Here is a 14,599-nt window from a genome sequence, read left to right as displayed (position 1 = left end):
CTAACATGCTAAGTGACCACTTTTGTGGAAGTTAGTTTGGCAATACTGAAAATAACTCATTTTGAGAGAAACTGCAACTGAAAAGAAGTCCGGTCCCTGGAGGAAGTTCTGGCTTCAGAAGTCAGAGAAGTTACCCCTTGGCACCCATTAGGGAATTGGTTCCAGGAACCCCCCTCACATGCCCAAGTCCCTTGTATACAGTGATGTAGTACTTACCTATAAACTATGCATGTCCTCTCACATACCTTGACTCCTCTCTACTCCTGTGTAAATGCTACATATAACAGCTATTTATGTACTATTTATAGGGCAGTAGGCATATTGCTTAGTAATGATTTGGTAAAGTCTGTACATATTTGGTATAGATGCCACGTTTTTTCAAACATTTTTGATCATGGTTAAGTCTGAGGATGTGGAAACCATGGATGAGGAGGGCTGACTGTTACTACTGACATCTGAAGTGAGAAGTGGGACTGAAAAAGAGGGAAATTGCTGTTACGTAAAACAGTGAAGTCCCACTAAGCCTACCCAGAAATACTCTTACAGAAAAATCCCACTAATGTTTTCTAAACAGAAGTCACCAAAGAGCTCTATATTCCAGATCCTTGTATTGCCACAGAGCTTCTGGTACCTGTTCCCACCTTAAATAGGAATGGACAATTCAGTATTATTAAAGAGTTGGTTAGCCTGCTGAACTAAATAGTAGACCAAAACAAACAAGTGAAGATCCATGAAGCAGGCATTTGGCCTAATGGTTAGTTCAGACACCTGTTTCCCACCGTGGAGTACCTGGGCTTGATACCCAGCTGTGGCTCCAGAGTACAGCTCCCTGTTCATGCAGACTCTGGAAGGGAACAGTGACAGCTCAAGTAGTTGGATTCCTGCTAACCATATGGAAGTGCTAAACTGAACTGGCACTTCCTGGCTCTAATAGTGTCCCACAGTATTAGGGCTTCTGGGGAGTGAACCGGCAGATGGGACCTCTCTCTGCCCTCCCTCTCAAGTGGAACAAGAAGAAAAAGAAAACGAAATACACAGGAAAATACAGAGTCCAAAAATATACCGTATTCAAAAACAATAGGGTAATACCTTCAAAGTGAGTTAAGAGTGAGTTCTTTAAAAATCTTAAATAATGGTGAAAAATGAACTCCAAAGAAGGGTTACCCTATGAAATTGAGGAAATGTGAACTTTAAACAGGGGCACCTGCATTTAACCTAGCCGTTAAGACACTTGAGCCCCACAGCAGTGTGCCTGGGTTTGATTCCCAGCTCTGGCTCCTGACTCCAGCCACAGTGGGCCTGTGGGAAGTAGCCAGTGAATGGGTGCCCCGGGGAAGCACCCCCAGTCCAGCCCCCTCTCCTGCCCCAGGGTGTGGGTCTGTGTCTGCTACCACTGTGGGCATTTGGTGAGTAAGCCAGCAGATGGTGTGTGTTCCCTCTCCCTCTCTCATAAACAACAACAACATTCAAAAAACTAGAAACAGGAAAACTAGGAGAATTGGTATAATCATTTAGCAAATATTTCAGGAAGAGAATCAGTAATCACTTATACAAGCAAAAGGTATCAAAATTGGCTCAGTGTGTAGCAAAAACACTAGAACACTCTGGAGCAGGGCCTTCTAAATTATGACAAACATTTTAAACCTAGGATTCTTCACTCAAACCATGATTAAATCTGACTACAAAATAAAGTCACACACACACTGACTAAACCTTGACTTCCTGTCCACACGTTCTCGGCTGCTTATTTGCAGATGTACTTCAGTCAGATGTGTCGAAGAGGAGAGGCTCCTCCACAATGAGGCACAGCCAACAAAAACGTGCGCTATTTTGAGCCGCCGGTAGTCTAGAAAGTCAGAGGCCTTAACCACCAAGTTAGGAGTGTTCCACTCTGAGTGGAAGAAAACCAGGAGGCATAGCTCGGGGGGGGGGGGGGGGGGGTGCTAAAGCCTGATCTTCCGTCACAGAAAGGCAGCAGACAGTGAAAACTAAGAGGAGAAGCAGGTGCCTTTGAGGGAAAGGAACAGTTGGCTTTCATTACAAGCCCTTTTTCTGTACTTTCCTTGTGTGATATATGTTATTTTCTAACGTTTTTTTCTTTTAAAACATTTGTGTATTGTAATTTTGCATGCTAATAAAATAGAAATCTGCTTCAGTCTGGAAAAGGATCTAAAACAGGTAGGCAGAGGAAGTTGGAGGGGCCAGTACTGTGGCGTAGCGGATAAAGCCGGCATCTCACATCTCATATGGATGCCAGTTCGAGTCTTACCTGCTACACTTCTGATCCAGCTCCCTGCTATGGCCTGGGAAAGCAACATTAGATTCTCCAAGTCCTTTGGGCCGCTGCCACCTATGTGGGAGACCCGGAAGAAGCTGCTGGCCATCCCAGCTCTGGACGTTGCCGCTGTTTGGGGAGTGAACCAGTGGATGGAAGACCTCCCCATCCCCCCACCCCCATGTCTCTAACTCTGCCTTTCAAATAAATAAATCGTTAGAGACAAGTTGAAAAAACAGTAAGTTTTAATGCATTTTGGCAGAAATTTAAGGGCTGATCCAGTCACTGACATGTCTGTTCTGTTTTGTTCCACTTCTGTAGAGTGATGGTGTGCAACAGACAACCTACCTCGCCCAGCGGTACTGCCATGAAGCCATCAGAGAGATCAGCAAACTGCGACCATCCCCAGAAAGAGATGCCCTCATTCAGCTCTCGGAAATCGTACTCACGAGAGAGAAATAACAACTCTTTCTGTTCTTTCTGGCAGCTACTTTACCAGACTGTGCCTAAAGTTGTTTGCTTCATGTGCAGATAACCAAAAATCATTTTAAAAAACAATTTCAACCTTATTAATGGGCAGGTTTTTTTTTATTGGCAAAGTTTTTCAGAAAACTTTTTCAATGTACTTAAATCATCTGACTCTGTCATTGTAGTCTTATAAATTCTAATTGAGGTATCTTGATGGTTCTGTGGCATTGTTTACACTGTTAATATCCACATGTAAAGCCATTGCACAAATAAATAATCAATGTTAAAATTCAAATGGTTTCTATTATTTCACCATAGGAGTAAAGATCAGAAAATTGTGAAGTGTGCACTTAGATCCACATTATTTGTATTTTAACAGTATCCAAAAACTCATAGGAGAATGGTTTATTATAAAAGACTGTACATAAAATTTAGACAACAGGTTATATACAAATTAAGAGAACATTCCACTTAAAAAAGGAATAGAAGGTAGCTAGCTGATCACTAATGACACTTGGTTTGAAATTAACAAAGGCAAAATGTATATGAAACAGTCACATTGATTTGGTAGCAATAATGGTCTTTAATTGTCAGAAATAAATGTTTTGCACTAGTCTTACCATTCACTATGCTGTTAGAAGTCTGTAACGCCCAATACATAACTGTAATTTGAAACTCAAACAAATCCTCAATACACAGAAACCCACACTTGAGTGCTCTACTTCAATATCCTAAGCAATACAGAATTATACACAAGAAGAGAAGACATCCCTCTAACCCTCCCTTAAATTAAGAGGAGACACACAAAGTGCATGTGTTGCATTTCAATTATGTCAAAAGACAATACAAATCTGTTGGTTACGTAGATCTCTGTTCACTGAATAATACATGACTCACCTTCTTTCCAAATTATTGTATTTTAAAATCTTATGTTGCTAGTGCCAGGTAATGGATTAAATAGTGCCTATTCACAAATCAATCGCACTTACTTTTACAATATGTAAAAGATACTTATAATTTCCTTTCATCAAACCAGTGTACAATAGTCCACTGTAAAAGTAAAGGACAGCTATGGCAATCCTTAAAAATTTTACTTACAGGATGAATGTGTACACTTTGACACATTTTCGTAGCTTCAAAAGTTAGTTACTTTCAAAAAGGAATTCAGTAGATTGACTTGTAAATAACCATCTCAGATTTTAAATCTGCAAAAAATCCATCACATTGCTGTTGGGACAGATTAAGGCTAAAATTTTTTTCCAAGTTAATATATTGAGAAAATAGAACCATAATTCTATAATAAATCAGTATCTCTCTCTCTCTCTCTTTTTTTTTTTTTTTAAAGCAAACCAGTGAAGGAAAGGACAAAAACCTTTGGTTCACTTATATATTTATGAATGGAAAAAATTTATAATTCAAATTTCATTCATTAAAAAACTTAGGTACAAATTATAACGTTACAGATTAGCCTTTTGTTTGTTTTGCATGGAGAACTTAGAGACTCAATTCATTTCAGGAGACCTAAGTGTGAATACTCCAGGGAAATAGCACACAAATTAGAAGCATCTTGGAATTTTTCAGTATATTTCAACACATAAATTTTTATGCATGCTTTAAACAGTATTTTTTTTAAATGAGAGAATCTAAACAAAAAAGTATGACCAGCACCAGCATTTCAGTTTTCTGATTTTAATATTAGTTTGACATAGCATTAGTAACCATGCTCACTGAAACATGTAATGATACAATCTGAATCATATAATTCATTAAATATTATACCCCGCTTCCCCAGAATATTTAGGCTGGTCATAAAGTTAACATTGTGTAAGTAAGTACATAAGCAAAATCAGGGACAGCCTCTTGTATAAGTTGCTCTTTAGCAATACACAAACTGCCTCAATGATTTATGCTTATAGGTAGACATTCAATTATACCAATAAAACAGCATGTCCTGAAAATATGGGCACATTTTAAAACATATTAAGACAATTCTGTTAATCGTAATAGTCCCACAGTATGACTGAGTAATAAGATCCTACTTTAAAAGCAAAAATCTAATCAGTATAGTGCATGATTGATTCAACATAGTTCCCAGGGAAGAGACCAGTCACTCGATTGCAGACTCCTTCATACCAGCCATCATCATTCTTCTTTATAACATAAATGATTGCACCCTCCATGAAGGACAGCTCATCATCCTTGTCTTTTGTATAATCATATATTGCAACAACTATGGAGAAAAGAGACAGAGTAGCACATGAGTGTACTATACTCAACATAGAATTGAATTTTGAAATGTTATGCCAATTGTACTATAATATGCCAAAGCCAACTATTTTCATGAAAAGTCTTAATTCCTGTATCCTTCAATATAGGTCAATCAGTGGCCAACAATGTGACTGAATCACTGGCGTGATATTAGGGCCAAATTTCAGTTTAATTAAATGAAAGAAATCAAAAGGTTCTACCAATCTTTTTAAGAAAGATCTCAGAGTTCAGGGATTTATAAGATATTCTAATCCATTTGCTCCCATATCTACAAAGTGTCCATCATATGGGAAGTACCATTTTCAAAGTAACTGTTAGGCAAAGCTAACTTTTATTCAGTAAACCACGTAACAACCAAAGCTGTCTAATTGGAAAGTATATAATTTGGCACATATTAGGCTAAAGTTAAATTAGCTTACAGGTAAGAAAAAATGGCTTTAAGAACAGTCATGTTGGGGCCAGCACTGTGGTGCAGCAGGTTAAAGCCCCAGGCTGCAGCACCGGAATCCCATATGGGTGCCGGTTCAAGGCTGGGTGATCCACTTCTGATCCAGCTCCCTGCTAATGCACCTGGGAAAACAGCAGAGGATGCCCCGAGCCCTTGGACCCCTACAAGCACATAGGAGACCCAGAAGAAGCTCCTGGTTCCTGGCTTCTGATTGGCCCAGCTCCGACCATTGCAGCCATTTGGGGAGTAAACCATTAGATGAAAGACCTCCCTCTCTCTGTCTCTACCTCTCTCTGTAACTCTTTCAAATAAATAAAATAAATACAAAAAAACCAGCCTTGTCATAAACTGTTGTCATACTCAACTGAAATGCAATTAATCCAGGATTCATTCACCTTGTGATTATAAAAATGACAAAAAGATTTTAAATCTAACCCTACTAAATCTCAAGTTCTGATTTATACTCCAGGTCGGCAAATCAACAACTCAATACACATATCCAAGCTGCTGCCTTCTTGTTTGTACATAAAGTTCCCTTGCAACATGGCCGCATCTAACATACTGTCTGTGCCTGCTTTTGTGCTACAACTGCAGGCACAACAGCTGCGACAGACCATATAGCCAACAGAGTCTAAAATACTACTTGGCCTTACCCAAAAACGGCAAGCTGACCTCTGGTTCAGGACTCAGTACCTCAACTTGTGAAGATAGGCTTTTAATCCTGCTGTACTGCCAAGTGTATTAAACATATCTTCCCAAATTTATGAACTCATTTTCCCACTTCATAGTTATTTAAAGATTGCTTTATAAATTAAAATCTAGGTACAAACACAATTCAAGGGGCTGGCACTGTGATGTAACTGGTTAAGCTGCTGCCTGTTACACCACCATCCCACATGGGCACCAGTTCAGGCACTGGTTTAAGTCCCAGCCTCTATACTTCAGATCACGCACCTTTTTTTTTTTTTTTTTAAAGATTTATTGATTTAGTTGAGAGAGTTACAGACAGAGGGAGGGAGAGACAGAAAGAGGTATTCCACTGCTGGTTCATTCTCCAAATGGTCGCAATGGCTGGAGCTGGGCAGATCAGAAGCCAAGAGCCAGGAGCTTCCTCTGGGTCTCCAACATGGTTGCAGGGGCCCAAGCACTTTGGGCCATATCCCTCTGCTTTCCCAAGTCTTATCCAGAGAGCTGAATCCAAAGAGAAGCAGCTGGGACACAAACCAGCACCCGTATGAGCTGCCCGTGCAGTAGGCAGAGATTTAGCTAACTGCACCACAGTGCCAGTCCCTCAGCTTGCTTCTGTGGTATCTGGGAAAGCAGTGGAGGATGGCCTGAGTGCTTGAGTCTCTGCACCCACGTGGGACACCTGGAAGAAGCTTCTAGCTCCTGGCTATGGTGTTGCAGCCATTTGGGGAGTGAACCAGCAGATGGAAGATCTACTTCTCCCTCTCTATAACTCTGACTTTCAAATAAAAAAAAATTTAAAAAGACTATTCAAGTGTGTTATCCGCATATTTATAACATCTTTAAAGTATAAAAAAATCTAAATATAAGGTAGTCAAAACTTCCTTCACATATAAAATATTTACTGCTAAAAAGTATAAGAAAATAATAAATTTACTTTGCTACATATTCAAAACTTGCGCAGGAAGTCAGTTAACCCAATAAAGCCCATGGAAGGCAATTTATGTCAAAGATAATCAAAGGTTTTCAACTAAATTACAAGCACTTCTCAGAAGAAGTCTACAGAAATATAGATTTGAAAATAGCACAGAATTGAATTTTCCCCCGTTTTTGGTGAATGAAGTACAGTACAGGAGTAAGTCAATCACTGTGGATGGTAAAGCAGTTCAAAAGGTAGCTGAGCAACACCGGAACAGAGGCTCTTGATAGTTCTCAAACTCTGTAACTAGGTTACTTTCCTTCCTATCACTTCAATGATGACAATACCGTACCTTTCTCAATATAATTCTTGGGGGCCCAGGCAGGATCCCCATCTGCATATGGATCGTTATACTGGACCACTGCAGCCTCCTCGTCTTCGTAGTCCACTGGAGGTGGTGGTGGTGGAGGCGGAGAGTCATCAAACATGGGAACGTCATCCGGCGGAGGTGGTGGCGGGGGCGTTGGACTATCAGCAACTAAAAAGATTCAGAATGTTACTTTGAGGCAGAAACTGGTACAAGTGGAAATTCTTAGTTAAAAGGATTTAAGGAAGCTCTAGCTCTTCTATAGCATGCACTACAATAAAACATGCAATGATTAGAAATAAAAGCTTGTGTGTTAAGTTTATGCTACATATTAAGAATAATTTTGCAATAATAAAATGAGCTAAAAATAAGGGTAACAAGAAGTACTACAAAATTAATGAATGCAAGAGGTTAGGAGATAATGTCTCTTTTTTTTTTTAAGGACTACAGGAGTAATTAATTTCCTGATTTTAAGGTTCAGATCAGGACAAATGAGTATAGTTAACCTATCTGCCTAAGATAAACTTCATGCTGTATCTGTCCCCTGACCTATGAATTGTATGAATGGTGTGCTTTGTTTCATTGTGCTCATTCACCCTGATTTTGGTTCTTAATAGACTGAATTTCCTAGATTCTCAGTCTCCAAGGGGCAGATGCTTGTTCAGCACTGCTTACTGGAGAGAAAAGGAAAGTTGGTGGTATTAAGTCTGCTTCTGGACATAAGTTTTCTATTCTTTCATTACATTTTTAACAAGAAAAACTGGGAAATAATTCTCCACTAGTTAAAAAAACACCTCAATATTAAGATTTTCCGTTATTGCTGGTAAAACAGAAGCAGGGGATGGGGGAAAGACTGGATCCTTGAGATCCAATTTTCTCTGAATTCATCCACAATTAAGATCTGAACATAAAGTACTGAGGGAAGATGTAATAAAAATAAAAAAGGAACTTATATCAAACAAAACAATAAAAAGGACTCACACCTCAGATTCTAGGCAATCGTAGTATGCATGTGTGTGTGCTTTAAATAATCAAGGATGCAACTGTAACGTGTGAAAACGTCAGGCTAGAACTGCAGTCGCTCTGGCATTAGGACGCCAGGAAACAAATGCTCCTGATGGGAAGGAATTCAGAGCCACAACACAACAGGCTGAATTTAAATTTCTGACCCACAAATTTCATTAAAAGCTTAAAAGACAAATGAAAATGTTTTTATGAAAACTCATATAGGAATTAGGTGATACCTTCAGGGAAAAAGCTCATAGTACAAAAAATACTAACTCAAATGCCAATTTCTGGAAATATTTATATAATCAATAAAACAGGTCATAAACTGTTTGTCACACAGACTTTAAAGTTTACTCCACCCTACATGGAATAGTGTGTTACAAATATAACCAAGCGATCTAGATTTAAAATATTTGTAGACAATAACCACAGTTCCATAGTCACTCCAATTCTACTTTATCTTCTTGGGGGGATTGAAAAGGCTACTAAAAAATCCTCGAGCAGCATTTAGTCTAGTTGCTAAGACGCAAGAATAAGATGCCGGTGGTTCCATACTGTGGAATATTTTATTTTGGTTCAATAACCAGTTTTGGTTCTGACTCCAGCTTCCTGCTAATGCAGATCCTGGGAGGCAATGACGATTAAGTAACTGGGTTCCTGACACCCATGAGGAAGACCAGAGTGAGTCAGCAGCTCCCACCTGGTCCTCAGTCTTGGCTATTGGGGGCATTTGGGGAGTGAATCAGTGGACAAGGGCGCCTGCTCACTCTCTCCTTCCCACTCCCTGTGTTGTACATCTGTCTCTCAAAAATAAATGTTAAAAATATTTTAAAAACAAATTCTGGGTGGCAATGCTCACTCTGATGCTCTCAAACAGGTCTACAATTTATTTTGCCATCTCACGTGTGGATTTTTCTCTCTGCTAAATCGGCTCCACTTAGTATTACAGAGGAGAGGAAAATGGATATGAACACTTCCTGACATCAAACAAAGATCATTTTTTTAACCTGACTTAATTATATATGCGGACTACATATCTAAACTGCATTTACTCTTGATTTATGCACATTTTACTAGTTTAATATTTTTATATTCATCTGAAGTCTACACTGGCTTATTTTCAAACTGTGGTCAATCTAATTTTCTGTAAAAATACTGTCTTAGCACCATGCATAATTAGTTAAAGACTGCATTCTGATGTTAATCGTACACACACTGTTGCCATTTTTTGAGACTCACAGCTTAAACTGAAATATATACTAATAGTTAACTGCTCTATGCATTCACTACCCTCCACTTTGCACTCTAGAAGAAACCAGCAATTTAAGAAAAGAATACCAGAAATACTTAAAGTACTGTTACACAGTTTATCACTAATCTTCCTAACTTGCTCTTAAAGAAAACAGATACCAAATCAAGCTGGGGAGTCTGGGGCACAAGGAGAATAACTGACGGACTGAGGTTCTTATGTTTGGTAAAAAGAACTAAAATAGCACCACAGGACCCCGTGGCAAAGTTTTGCATGCCTAGAATGATATACATTAATAATGGGTTTCTACATATTAAAAAGCTATTAAATCTAGTAAATGACCTTTCTTTTTTATTTTTATTTTTTTATTTTTGACAGGCAGAGTGGATAGTGAGAGAGAGAGAGACAGAGAGAAAGGTCTTCCTTTGCCGTTGGTTCACCCTCCAATGGCTGCCGCAGCCGGCGCACCGTGCTGATCCAAAGGCAGGAGCCAGGTGCTTCTCCTGGTTCTCCATGGGTGCAGGGCCCAAGCACTTGGGCCATCCTCCACTGCACTCCCGGGCCACAGCAGAGAGCTGGCCTGGAAGAGGGGCAACCGGGACAGAATCCAGCGCCCTGACCAGGACTAGAACCCAGTGTGCCGGCGCCACTAGGCGGAGGATTAGCCTAGTGAGCCATGGTGCCAGCCCTAGTAAATGACCTTTTAACCCACAAAATGACGCCTATTTAAACAATAATCACAATGTGGCTATTTTAAGTTTTTTATTAATAATTCTTAGCAATATGTTACTTCAGAAGTTGAACTTAGTTTTTAAAGTCTTGTAGTATGGAGGATCAATTATTTTATTCTTATTCATTTAAGCTTTTCAATAAAATTCACCTACTTTTAAATGTTACAAATTACGGGTTTGTACTATGAAACTTCACCATTTTATAACTACAATGTTTTACATTAAGCACCTTGTAATATCTATTTCGTGAAGGAAGGGGCTTTGTCTTAAATTACTTCTATTATTCCCAGAGCCTAGCACACAATTTTGAATGAGCAAATATTTGGCCGAAAGGTGAGAAAGGGAAGAATGGTACAACAGCACCAGCAAAGGCTGAAGAATGGGCTCTGCCACAATCAACTCTCTTGGGAGACGGGCTGGTCAAGTAGGTCCTTCATCTGGTAAAGCATTCTCAGATTCGTTTTCATGATGATGGTCTCAAATGAAGGGAATCAGAACTGGATCACCTCACCATCTTAATCTCAACAGCTTTTTGGAAATAATATAATTCGATTATAATGGTACTTTTTATTTTGCCTTATCACACTCATTAGAACCATGTAGTCAGGATAACACATCTTCTGGAACCTCGAAAGTAACCAGGTAGTAATATAAACTAGTCTAATCTGATGAAAGCCATATATTTAAAACATTTAACAAATCTTTAAAAAAAGAATTTTTAACTAAACCAGACTTTAATTCAGAGAAAAGCTAAGAAAATGGAGAAACTTATGTACTCAGAAAAGAATTCTCATGGGCCTGCATAGAGCCAAAATACGAAGAGGGCTCCACTTAGCTTCTTAAACAGAGGAGCATGGATGTAAAGCAATGTCCTTGGAGATGCCACCTTATCCTAACAATGAGTCATTATATAGATTCAGGATCATTTATATGTGAAAACCTGAGGCTACAAAACTTTCTCTAAAATTTTTTTGTGTAATTAAAGAGAAAAAAAACTGCTCTAATTTCATAATAAATGTAATCTTACAGTATAACTACATATTAATAAATTTGTTAAAATGTTTCCTAATTCTTCTAAAAATATTGAAGATAGGGGTTTCCATATATTTTGAATTTTTGTGTTTGATTTCTCTCTCCTCAAAAATCTGCACAGATCAGATCTCATGTTTTAGATCATGACATACATAAGAAAGTTCTAGTTTTGAAAATTTACATGGGTCAGTAATCATGCACACGAGAAAAACTGAAGACCGCACTCTTCAGTTTCAGCAACATATCTGCACCTATTTTCAAGATAAGATTAGCTTCTCAATAAAAGGAAAATGATGACTCATCAGCCATGCATGCTATAAGGAGACAGCCTCTACTCTGACAGCTCAGTTTTCCCAGACTTACTGTTTTCCTGCACCCTGGCCACGAAGCCTGTGAGAGGTATCTGTGGAGTCAACTGAGGCATAGGGGGAGGGGGCGGGGCAATAGAAACTGGTAGCAACACCACAGTATGGGGGAAGTAAAACAGATAAAGGAAAGAAAAGGAAACAAACAAAAAGCAGAAGTCAGTTACAAGGACCACAAACATAAGTATGCAAAGAACAGTTTGCAAATGAAACAAAACAAAACAAAAACAAAAACAAAACAAAACAAAAAAACAAAACAAAAACCTGTAGAACCTTCTTCACCCTCATCTCCCCCCAAGCAAACCTAAAGTCAAGCTGTGCTCAGCCAACTGGTTAATTTTATAAAAGAACAAATCTATGTAATTTAATATTAATGTTATATTGTTTGGGGAAGATTTAAATTTACCATAATATTCACATTAGTGCAATAAAATTGTCAAATTCTAAGGAAAAACTTCTAAAATATAAAATGAAATACCAACAGAGGTTTTCAGAATATTGTGTTTTCCATAACTCTAAAGTAAAAGGTTTGTCTAGTTTTAAGATAATGTTATAAATTCAAACACAAATAAGACATATTACATAACAGCAGCTTATTTCATATGTAAATAAATTAATCATAGGTTTCTTCTTTAAAAGATAGTTCTTATTATGCACCTTAATTTACATACAGTTCCCAGGAAAAACCTCTGTTTATTAAACAACGTTTTTATTCTTTTTTAAACTGGCAATTTTATTTTTAATGATATCACTCCTAAATTTACTAGGGAATAAAAGTACTCTATACCCCACGTTAATTAAGCAGTGTTTCACAGGATGAGATATCTCAAAGGTAACTTTTAATCACTATTCTAAAAAAGGAAATCTGATCTCTGGTATATTATATTATGAATTATCTGCATTTAAAAAATGCCTAACAAATCATTAGATAACTTGAAATACATTAGGATTTTTCTTTTGCAAAGAACATAATTCACAGGAAATGGATACCGAATGTTCATGTGAACAGCAAATGTTTTAAAAATTGTAACAAATTAGAAGCAAACATTCTTGTGCTTACTCCTTTGTCTCATTGTAACAAAACAGTAACTGCTAAAAAGATTGTTCAGAAAAACTCAAAAAGACTGGATAGCAAAATTCAGTTTCTTGGTAGTCACCAGGGAGTGACACTAAGTTGACAGAGAAAAACAATGTATTGGTTTCCAGGAAAGAACAAAAAATTATTTCAGTTAAACAAATGTCTAATTTTGTTCATAGGTATTACTGGGTTCAGTGTTCAAATAAGTAACAACTTAAAGCAACATATGTGCAATAATATTGATTATATTGCTAAAAACATTTAGTTCACCAGAAAATTGGTTCTCTTTTGTATATAAAACACTCTTGTAAATAAAGAAAATCTTAAAAAAAAAAAAAAAGTGGGGGTGGGGCGCTGTGGCCTAGTGGGCTAAGCCTCCACTTGTGATGCCCGTCAGCAACCCATATGGGCGCTGGTCTAGTCCCAGCTGCTCCTGTTCGGATCCAGCTCTCTGCTATGGCTGGGAAAGCAGTGGACCCAAGTGCTTGGGTTCCTGCACCCCCATGGAGCCCCGGTAGAAGTTCCTAGGTTCCTGGTTCCTGGCTTTGGGTTGGCCCAGCTCCAGCCACTGTGGCCATCTGGGTCGTGAACCAGCAGACTGAAGACCTTTCTCTCCCTCTCTCTGTCTGTAACTCTACCTCTCAAATAAATAAATAAAATCTTAAAAAAAAAAGGGGGGGGGGCTCTTGAATAAATAAAAAGGTATATGTTTTGGTTGGTTAAAAAAAAAAAAAAAAAAAAACTTCCACAAACCTACATGTTTTAGAAACAACCCTTAGTTGCTAGACATGCTGGTTAGTGTGTAAAGAGAAAGCTATGCTGTGCAGATAATTCTCATTACCACCACATTTAGACAGAAGGGAAAATATGCACATCAAAACACTAAAAACATTTACATACTACCAAACAACACCAACAGTAACTCAGATTGAAGGATCATTAATTTGACAAAACACAGTAGCATATTTTAAAAAACAAAGTCAAATTTTCTCTCCAAAATTCAAAAGACCATAGACATTCAGTAATGAAATGTCTTGTTTGAAAATAACCCACCAAATATTGCGAAAATAAAACTACACAAACACATATTAGGTGGAAAAAAGAAAACTTATTTGCAGAGTAACTTAAATGTCTAAGTGGGAAAAAGAAGAACAATGAACATAGTGATAGGGTCTAAAAATGCAGAATATGAAAAAATATAAAGTCCATAAAACTCATGACGAAGTGTTTATCTGTGCAATTTTCAGACACTGTCTACCTTACAATACCAAAAGGAGACCAGGGGAAATGTAAGCTAAAATGGTTATTGGTAAAGTTTAATACTTCTTACTATCTTGAATGAAATTTTCAGTCTTGAAAAAGGTTATATAAAATTGAGATAAGCTAAGAATTTTGACATTTCTGCTAAAGCGGTTTTCAATTTTTACGAGCTTTTTGCTATAATTACAATCTTCAACTCCAAAATGAGAAAAAAAATTATTAAGAGAATCTCCCCTTAACACTGTCTTAAAATACATATTTCAAGATATGCATCATAAAAAACAACTTCACCAACTTCCCGTGTAAATACAGAGAATTCAATGAGAATTCAGTGTTTGTAAAGTAAACTAATACCGTAGATGGCTCGAGGAACAACTTTGAGCCAACAACAATTAATGGACGACAATAGGTTCATACTGGATTTAAATTTATTTTTGCCTTTTT

At 37.8% G+C, this 14,599-nt stretch overlaps 2 protein-coding genes across 10 annotated transcripts in view; one reads left to right on the top strand and one right to left on the bottom strand.

Moving 5' to 3' along the window:
• The window catches only part of PDSS1 (decaprenyl diphosphate synthase subunit 1), a 41,630-nt gene extending 38,893 nt beyond the window's left edge, over positions 1–2,737 (top strand). For 2 of the 3 annotated variants that reach the window (XM_062211164.1, XM_062211162.1), the window contains exon 11: positions 2,597–2,737. In XM_062211164.1, coding sequence (XP_062067148.1) covers positions 2,597–2,737 — 141 coding nt within the window. The remainder of the gene's footprint in view (positions 1–2,596) is intronic. The other variant, XM_062211163.1, reaches the window with a different exon arrangement.
• Positions 2,738–2,998: 261 nt separating this feature from the next.
• The window catches only part of ABI1 (abl interactor 1), a 112,906-nt gene continuing 101,305 nt past the window's right edge, over positions 2,999–14,599 (bottom strand). For 4 of the 7 annotated variants that reach the window (XM_062211161.1, XM_062211155.1, XM_062211156.1 and 1 more), the window contains 3 exons: positions 11,816–11,902; positions 7,418–7,603; positions 2,999–4,973 (listed from right to left, as the gene is read on the bottom strand). In XM_062211161.1, the coding sequence (XP_062067145.1) occupies positions 4,798–4,973; positions 7,418–7,603; positions 11,816–11,902 (449 nt within the window). In that variant the 3' untranslated portion in view covers positions 2,999–4,797. The remainder of the gene's footprint in view (positions 4,974–7,417; positions 7,604–11,815; positions 11,903–14,599) is intronic. The other 3 variants (XM_062211157.1, XM_062211158.1, XM_062211160.1) reach the window with 1 other exon arrangement.

The sequence above is a fragment of the Lepus europaeus genome, chromosome 14 (assembly GCF_033115175.1).
Source record: "Lepus europaeus isolate LE1 chromosome 14, mLepTim1.pri, whole genome shotgun sequence".
Lineage (NCBI taxonomy): Eukaryota > Metazoa > Chordata > Mammalia > Lagomorpha > Leporidae > Lepus > Lepus europaeus.
This window is presented reverse-complemented; position numbering and strand designations above follow the sequence as displayed.